Genomic DNA, 9,694 nt, shown 5'->3' with positions numbered 1-9,694 from the left:
AAAAAAAAAAAAAAAAAAAAAAAAAAAAAGTACATTGGAGAATTTATTGTAGCGAAGTCTAGCAGAAACCAGTCACAAGCTTTACAGAGCCCTCTCCCAGTGTAGTTGCCCAAGGCATGCTTAATTTCTACAGCAGTGCATTGTGGGAATGCTCGTCAGTGTCATTAGACATCCCGCGTCCTGTGTTTTCACTGGGAGTTGGTACAGACAATCTCTGCTTAGCATGGACCACAACTTGAGACCTCCACAAAAAAGGCACCATTAGCCACATTGTGGGCTCAAAATTTTGGGGTCCAGTGACCTCCTCTTATGAAGAAATAGTGGGATCCTTTCCCAAACCTGGCCTTATATGCCAGCTAAGGGGCTAAGCTTGAGCAGATTTTAAAACCTATGATGTCAGGCCTGCTATACTAACTCTTTTCTACACACTTTGCACATGTTGCCTTACATTTTCAGATTTTTTTAGAGAATCAATAGCAGATTTTTTTTAAAAAACTTATTCTTCCATTAAAACACTAAATTTATTCCACAATAGCTTTTCAAAGTCCAGGGAGAGAGGCTTGTTTTGTTACGTGTGAGGTATGGCACCTAAGGGTGCCATCTCTGCACACCTGGTTCCTCCCACCCACACCTTTCTCAGGGCCAGAGAGGTGGCCCTGTGCAGGACCAGCCTGGGAGGCTGGCGTGGAGCCGCAGGAGCGTAATGAGTGCAACGCTGCCAGCTTCTGGCTCTTGGCTTTGTTTTCTTTCAGCTCTGACTGCTTACAAATCAGTTAACTAGCAGTCTCTAGAACAGGAGAAACACAGAGCTCACTGTCCCAGGCAGGTAATACCTGCTGGCCCTCAGGCTCTGAGTGAAGTTTGGCTTCCCTTCTGCAAACAGAATGTGTCAACATTCTTTTGCTGGGGACCAGCTAGGGCAGTGACTTCATATCCATGTGCTGATTCCTGGGGAGACTTCAAGACATGGGTTCACACGCTCATTTTCTGGGTGCATCTCTGTTCTGGTTCATGGTGCCACTTTCTCCTGACGGTCTTTGGTAGTACAGGACAGAAAGGTGATGCAATGAAGTTGCTCACTGCTGTTCTCCTTCCACCTCCTCTTGTCTCCTGGCACCTGCCCCGACATCTGTGTACATAGTGAAGGTGCAGGTTCAGTTTAACAAAGGTGTTCTTTTAAATTTTTATTTTAAACAAAAAGAAGTTAAAAACAACAATAAAATAAATTCAAAACAGGCTAGTAGGAGAGTAACAATAACTAATGCATTGCCTATTGTTATATTCATAGTAGTTGTTCAGAGTACAAGATACAGGCATGATATATTGTCCAAAAAGTATTAGCACAAACCTTTTTTTAATTAAGACAAAATTAGCTGTATAACCGTCTTAACTATCTTATGTAGGTATATATTTCCTTTTCCCTTTCTTCCTTCCCCTTTCTCCTATCATACTTTTTCTTTCTCTTTGAACAGTTTCTTCCCTATTTAGATATCTATTGTACACTTTGTATCTGCTCATTCAGTTTCTCACATTCGTGAGACAACATACTACATATGCATATGAGTCTGATTTATCTTATCAGAATGGTCTTGAGTTGCATCCATTTACCTATAAAAGTCTTAAGTTTATCCTTCTCAATGACTGAGTAGTATTCCATTATATGAAGAAGCCACATTTAAAAAAAAAATCCATTCCTCATTTCATGGGCATTTGGGTTGTTTCTAAGATTTATTTATTTATTTTTGGTGGTACTAAGGATCAAACTCAGGACCTTGCACTTGCTAGGCACTTATTCCACTGAGCTATCTCCCCAGCCGTTTCTAAGATTTAGCTAACATAAATTGTGCTGCTATAAACATGGGTGTATATATATCACTGTGGTATGAGGTTTTTAATTCTTCTTGGAAAATACCCTGAAGAATAGCTTGCTTGAAAGGGATTTCCAATCCTAGCTTTTTGAGGGATCCTCATACTGATTTCCACAATGATTACACCAGTCTACACTCCCACCAACAGTGGAGAATGGTTCCTTTCTCCATTCTCTAAGAATGGAGCACCTCCAGCATTTATTATTGGCTGACTTCTTGATGTTAGCCATTCTTTCTGGTGTGAGACAGAATCTCAGTGTTGTTTTAATTTACATTTCTCAAATGACCAATGATGTTGAACATTTTTTCACATATTTATTTGTCATTTGTATTTCTTCATATGAGAAATGTCTATTCAACTCATATGCTCATTTTTGGTTTGGGTGTTTTAATTTTGTGGACCTTATTTTTTTTTCTCAATTCTTTATATGATCTAGATAGAAGGCTTTTGTCTAAGGGACAACTGGCTATAATTCTTTCCCACTCTCTGGGTTCTTTTCACTCTGTTGGTGATTTGTTTTAGCAAAGGTGTCCCTATTCACTGCACTCTTTTCCTCTGGCTCTTCCTCGAGTCTGTATTCAGTGATATCCAAGACCACTTTGGCCACACATACAAAACTTTTCTCCTAATGGAGGCAAGCACCTGTCTTTCATTCTGTTTTACTCAGTGGAGAAAGCTTGTACTTCCTTACCATGGCAAAGCTCTATTCTTGACTAGTGCTCAGGTTCTGTTTAATATGTACAGCAGGCAACAGAACAGAAGAGTTTATTTTACATACAGATTGACTTTTATTTTCTATTTTCACTTCCCGACTCTCTTTAGTAATGTACATCGATGAAGATGAAAATGACAGAATTGAATTATCATCAAACAAAACATTCTTTATCATGTTGAAGATTCCAGAGGAGTGTACTATTGAAGAGGAATTGCCTCACCTGCTCACTAAAAGGGTAACTATGATTTACACGTTTATTGAGCTTTTCTCTTTCCTCTTCTTTTGACTATTCAATTTTTTTAACATGAGATTATTATGAGTTCTGCCCAAACAATTGGCATAAAGCTTTAGGGTCAGAAGCTTCAATTCTTCATCTGGATTTTAGCAGAGAAAGATGCTTAGAAATGCCTTTTCTGTGGTGAAAGGCTGGAGGGAGGAGCCCTGACCTCCAGCTCTGTGCACCCTGGAGCTGTGCTCTCACACTGGGGCTGTGTTTGATCAACTGGTGGCATGATAATGCACTGGACAGCATGCTTCAGTGGGCTCACAGTTCAAGTCGAGGCAAGAGGTAATGACAAAACAATGTGGTGTGTCTATTATTGAGATGTATAGAGTGCACCTTCCAGCCACTCAGGAAGGGCATCTGGACTGCCTGAGGTGGGATGCAGGCATGCGTGGCCTATTGGAGGATATGATGATCAGGATGAGGCTTGAAATATGAGGTAAGAATGTTCTGTGTAAAAGGTTACAGGGTATTTAGGGAGCTGCCAAGCAGTATACACTGCCTGAGCATGCTGTGTCATGAGGACTTTTAGGTTGAAGTGGAACAGGAAGGGAGGCGTTAGGGAATGGAAGTTTTCCCATTCTTGGACAAGGCACTGAGTTTAGTCAACAAACAACGTGGTCAGATTTCCTTTTAGTTGTTTTGTGTGATAGTGTAGAAAGATGCAAGGAAGAGAGCAGTTAGAAGGTGTCATAGTGAAGGTGTTATAGGGAAGAGGAGGAGGCTGCGTGAGGCCAAGGGTCGGGGCAAGTGAGCAAGACTCAGGGGCACTTATGAGGCGTCCTCCCTCAGCAGCCTGAATGAGTGGCTGGATGGCAGTGAGGGAGAGTGTGGCCCAGGCTGTGACTGGGAGGCTGGGTAGAAAGGGTGGGACATGTGGAGAACGAGTCCTTGTGAAGATGGGGGCTCTTCAGCCAGGCTACAAGGACTGTGTGGAAAAGTCTTGGCACATGGCGTGGCTGACAGCCAGATCCAAAAGATCTTGCAAAACTGCCTAATTGGCTTTATTTTCAATTATACAATCATGAAAACTTCATTCTATAAAATAGAGTAAGTGCTCTGATGGTCAGAACTCAGGAAGCCAGTTTTGTAGATAGACAAGTGCCTAAAGAAAGTAACAATGAAAGCTAAAAGTGGATTAGTTATTTCAAAGTTACTTTCTTTTAAGGTAAGGACAAGGGAACAGAACAATTGAAAAAATAGCTGATTAGCTTAGCTAGAAACAATGGCTTTCTCTAATTTTTATTTAATATTTTCCTCTTTTGATTTTGCTTCTAAGTGGCAGCCTAACCAAAACTTAGGATATTAACATTATGCTTAGCATTATTTTGAACTACTGTTGTTAAGATATCATTTGTTGGTTAAGGAAGCCTCAGGATGACACATTTCTTTCAGTTTTTGTTGTTCTAGCCAAAGACTGTTCATTTGATATTCAACAGATGGCTGCACACAAGCATATAAAACTTTTGAGAGTGTACCATGTATCAGAAAGTTGACGAGCAGAAGAGTAATACTGAGGACTTCAGTTATAGTCCTTACCCAAGGTCCCCATGAATCAAACCAATTAAAATCCAATGGGTTGGGCTGGAGATATAACTCAGTGACACAGAACCTGCTTGGCAAGTGCTAGGTCATGCGTTCAATTCCCAATACCAACAACAACAACAAAGTGAGATGGATCAAGGAATTATGTGGACAAGTTTATCCCCCCCCCCCTTACTATTTGTTAATACTGGCACCTGAATCTCTATACCCAGTTATTTATCTACATGCACAAGAAGTGTCAACAACTGCCCAGATTCCTCTTTGTTCAGTTAGTAGGTAGTAGCTCTGTCATCTAGCATACCAGGACTTGGCTAAGTTAAAGCCGAGTGCTAACTCTGTAAGTGAGACCACTAGGATGATTTGAGCAAACAGTTGCATTAGGGATTTTGCTAAAATTACTCCCTAGGTAGACTAAGAGATCTTTTAGGAACGGCAAAGATTTAGATTTGACAGGATAGTTCCAACACTCTAGTTCCAACATGGTAGTTACCCAGAAGCTACTGATTGTGGAGTTCTAAACATAGAATTAACCTCCACAATTAAAGAGACAGGCATAAACAAGAGAAAAATTAAGAGAAGAGTCTTATTATGATAGGGAGATAATCATGATTGTTCCAATTACATTCTTAGAAGTAACTATGATTGTCTTGATGACAGTCTTGGAAAAAGCTGCCTACAGCACAAAATTAAGCTCTCTTCCTTGTTTTTAGTCTGAATATCTCTGGGTGTGACTTTAGGTGTTTTGGTGAACTCTGTGGCTATATTAGTCAGCTTTGTTTTAGTGCAGTTGCTTAGTTGAGTCAATTACCTCTCAAGGAGGGGAAAGCTTTGTTTTGATTCATGGTTTCAAGGATTTTAGGCCATGGTTGCTTGACCTTATCCATTGCCCTTGAGCCTCTAGTGACGCATAATGTCTGGCTGGGGCTCTTTGGCAGAGAAAGCTGCTCACTGGTGGTTAGGAAACAAAAGAAAGAAAAGAGGCTGCAGTTCCAGGATACCCTCCAAGCATGCATCCCAGCACCTTCTTTCCATGAGGTTCTACCTCCTAAATCTTCCACACCTCCTTACAATGCCATGGAATGGTGTCCAAATCCTTTAGTAAATATACCCTTGGGTGACACTTAACCAAACCCTAGATATTGGTATAAGACTTGTCCTTTGAAACTTACATTTGCATTGTTCGTCAACTTTCTGGGGTTCAGGAACAGAGCAGGTTTTGTTCTTAGTTGTAGACTTTTAGCTAGATATTGGAGAAAACTGAAAAATTTAAAATCTAGTCCAGTCTATAAATATTTGTTAAATACTCAAGAGCAGTGAACAGATACACAAACTAGTAGCAGGTGTACTATGGCTTTCCTCAGAAATGCAATATTTCTTTTTTTTCATTAATTTTATTGAGAAACAAATAGCAATGAGACAGTTTCAAAACCAATTAGTAGGACAGTTTCAATAATTAATACATTGCAAAAAGAATTAATACATTGCATAGTGTTGTCTTTGTAGTGGTTATTCATAGTAAAAATGCAATCTTTCTGTTCATGATGACTCCATGGTCAGGTCAGTTAGTTTGGAAGATAATTATTTTTTCTAAAATAAGCACATAAGCTCTTCTAAAATTTGTTTTGCTGTAATGACAAGGAGTAGAGTTGCTTAAGTTGAGGAACTCTAGGCCCATTGTTGAATATGGCATTCCTGGGAATGGCAGTTTTCCTTTCCTCTAGTTGTATCCTGTCAAAAAGAGAACAGATTTTTATTGAACCAATGAAAATAACCACATTCCTATAAAAATAAGAATATTCACCAATGCTTTCCAGACTCTGGAGAGATTAGCTAGGGAAAAATTAAGTATAACTTCTATAAACAAATTGCTTCAAACTATAGGTAGCATAAATGAAAAATATTATTTTGTCTGTGAATTCCAAGAAACAGCGTTCACAGTCCTTGTCATACTGCCATTCCTACAAGTTATCCATAATACCACCATTCTCATAGGTGACTTATTAGTAACTGCAAACCAATAGTCAAACACTTCTTCACAATACAAACTAACCCTGGCACCACAAGAGGCGAAAAGATTGAGAGTGGGGAGCATCCGATGTAAAAAGCAGAGTCCATTGTAAGAGGGATTTATCATCTTTTTGGCTTTGTGAGGATGATAAGGGAACTCCAGGGGTCAGTGATACCTGTCTTGTGTTTCTCAGAGGGTCTCAGCAGTTATCAGCAGCCTCCTTCCTGGCTCCCGCTTCCAGACCTGTCAAAGGATAAGGTTATACCAGGTTAAAGACCTTGCCTGGCTTCTATAGGTCATACCTCCCAATAGTGCCAAAGACTGATACCCAAGCCTTGTAGCAAATGGACCTTTAGGAGATACTTGGCAAACCATAGCATCTGTCATCATTTCCAAAACTGGACCACTCTTCATTACATGAAATAAAGTGGATATTGGAGTTCTTTTTATAAGAAAACCTGAGCAAGATCTGGCTCTTTCCTGTAACTGCATGGTTGAATGAGTGTGTTTTGTCTATCTGGCTTTCATTTGATTCCTTCAAAAACTTTTGGAGGCAGTGACACCATCTAGGTCATGTCATATTACCTGTGTGAGATGTGGTGGGTCTTTTTATCACAGGAGTTTGTGTCCTGTGATCCTTACCCCAGCCTTCTCCTTCTCATTCTTTTTTATGAGTATCTGCAGCTTCTTTTCTTCCTTTCTTTCTACCTACTTGCCAGACCAATACTGCTATGTGATCAGCTTCTTGTTGTTTTCCTCTTGCTTGCGTTTTAAATTGAGGATTTGCTTTTGCTGAGCAAAAATGATGCTAGAATCTACATTGGTTTGTATATGTATCTGTGGACAAAGACAGGTGTGAGCAAAGTCTGCAGGTGCTTATAGCTCATCCTTGGGCCAGGTTCTTATGAGGCCATGCTTCAAAGGCATCATTGGGGTTCCAACTGCGATCATGAAAAGCTGTTACTTTGGTGACTTTAAAATCATGGACAATCACAGAGCAGGGGCAATTGTGAGCCTCACGGGTGGGTTAGGCAAGGATGAAGTGGTCAGCTTCAGCTTTGATGTGCAGCCCAGAGACCTCAAAACACAGCAGAATGACCTGCTTCTGGGCCCTCAGTTTGATGTCATTATGCCAATGACTTTAGCTAGCATGGATCATGAGAAAGCAAGGTGACAGTGCAGAGCAGGGAGAAGCCCGGGATTTGTTTTCTAGAAATATAAATTATTACATAAAATATAATGTTTCAATGAGAAAAAAAGAACTATAATACAAATGTATTCAGTCATATGTCCTGTATTACTATGAACTTAGGATTTATATCTCTGATACATAATGGAAAGATTAATCAAAGCCCAATGAAAGAGTCTATAACAAAATATCGGTTCCTTGTATAAACAACTAATCACTTTAGAGAGATAAGGAAATGTAATAGATAAATCCAAGTTCAGAAATCTCAAAGAATCAAGTACATGTAACATAGCTGGCTTGTGGTGGTGCATGCCTATGATTCCAGCTCTTGAGAGGCTGAGGCAGGACAGTCACCATGAGTTTGAGGCCAGTCTGGGCTTTGTGGTGAGTTCAAGTCCAGCCTGAACTATATAAGGAGATTCTGTCTCAATAAAGAAACAAAGAAAAAAAAAGTGAACAACAAAAATAGTGAATACATTAGTTTTTGTTTTAAAAAAGAAAAAATATATATATGGAAAGAAGCTCAACCTTACTAGTAAGCAAGACAAGAAAACAGTATGAAATACAATTTTACATCTTGCAAGTTGGGAAAAGTTTGAAAGTCTTGTAAGAATGTGAGAAATGGATCATTACTAGGAGAAAAGTAAAATGGAGTATAATTTTGTGAGATTTAGTTGAGTTGATTATTACTTGATCTCAGATCCAGAAAATCCATTTGTGGTATAATCCTTCCCTGTATGAAATACACAGATCCTCAAAGATGACTGCTTCTTCTGCCTAGTTTACAATAGGAAAAATTGGAAGAGAGGTATATGGCAGAGTGAACTGGTAGAATCATGTAATGGAATTTGTGAAGAAGCTAGATTGAATAAGATTCACAGAAGGGTCAGCCAGATGGCTCAGTGGATTAAAGCACCTGCTTAGGCAGGTGCAGCGACCGGGGTTTGATCCCTAGTGTGCCATGCAAACCCCAAACCCAGAGCATGCTAAGATGGTAAATGAGATTGGGCATGGGGCATGCATCTGTAATCCCAGTGCTTGGGAGGCTGAAAACAGGAGGGTCACTATAAGTCTGATATATGTAGTGAGACCCTGTAGACCCTGTATTAAATACATTTTAGATCTTTTGTCAGTGTCAGCCATGTGGATGAGTCATGGCCATTGCCTGACCAATTTGCTCTCTCTGAGAGCCTGAGAGAATGTTTTCTCTCCATGTGATTCTCCTTAGGCACACTCCACATCATCAATCACTTTCCTCTGTGGCCCTACAATTTCCTTGATCAGAAAATCTGGGACACAACTGACTTACAGGATGTTACAGTACAGGTTGTCCTATGTCCTGAGTCCTCACTGACCTTGGAAGGTTAGGGCCAAAATGTTCACAAAAGATCTACAAACTGTGATACAGGGACTCAGGGGAAATGCTGAGGGGATTTGACTGACTATGGTAGATACAAAAGTTACATTTATTGTTATATAGGTTTTGCTTTATCTTGGTCTTAATCATCCAGCAGAAAAGTATAAAAACGAAGTATAAAAAGTAAAGCCGTATTAATATGCTGAGCTGTAAAAGGCTCAGCTGAACAACTCCTGACAATGCCAGACCTGTGGATAACCCACTCCTATATGGACTGCTGAACTATATTGGATTATTTTGCTGAATTCATGTACCTAAAATATTTCAATGGCAATGGAATAGCCATCTCTGACAAAACTAAACAAAAAAGGGGATATAAATGAAGGACAATTTTGTAACTGTGTATACAGAATAGTTAGGATAGATATATAGTTACTTTCTCTTAATTCAATGAAAAGAAAGATTTGTACTAATAGTGTTTTGACAGGATGCCATGTTTGCATCTTGTACTATGAATAACCACTATGAAGACAACAATATGCAATGTATTCACTATTGAAACTGCTAGTAATTGGTTTTTGTTTTCTTTATTTTATTTTTTTTCTACAGTTTTATTGATAAACAGATAGCAATAAGACAGTTTCAAATCAAATCGGAAGTACAGTTTCAACAAATAATACACTGCATATATTCTTCTTAGTGGTTAATTGCTGTACAAGATGCGGACT

The 9,694-nt window shown here is 39.4% G+C and overlaps 1 protein-coding gene across 1 annotated transcript in view; it reads left to right on the top strand.

The window, feature by feature from the left end:
- CUNH3orf52 (chromosome unknown C3orf52 homolog) overlaps window positions 1-9,694 on the top strand; it is a 66,135-nt gene that overhangs the window by 43,410 nt on the left and 13,031 nt on the right. Inside the window, exon 3 of the mRNA XM_023701248.1 lies at window positions 2,692-2,819. Within this exon, the coding sequence (XP_023557016.1) occupies window positions 2,692-2,819 (128 nt within the window). The remainder of the gene's footprint in view (window positions 1-2,691; window positions 2,820-9,694) is intronic.

This window comes from Octodon degus, unplaced genomic scaffold (assembly GCF_000260255.1).
Source record: "Octodon degus isolate 3935 unplaced genomic scaffold, OctDeg1.0 scaffold00007, whole genome shotgun sequence".
Lineage (NCBI taxonomy): Eukaryota > Metazoa > Chordata > Mammalia > Rodentia > Octodontidae > Octodon > Octodon degus.
The sequence above is the reverse complement of the archived record's forward strand: the minus strand, read 5'-3'. Positions and strand labels throughout refer to the sequence as shown.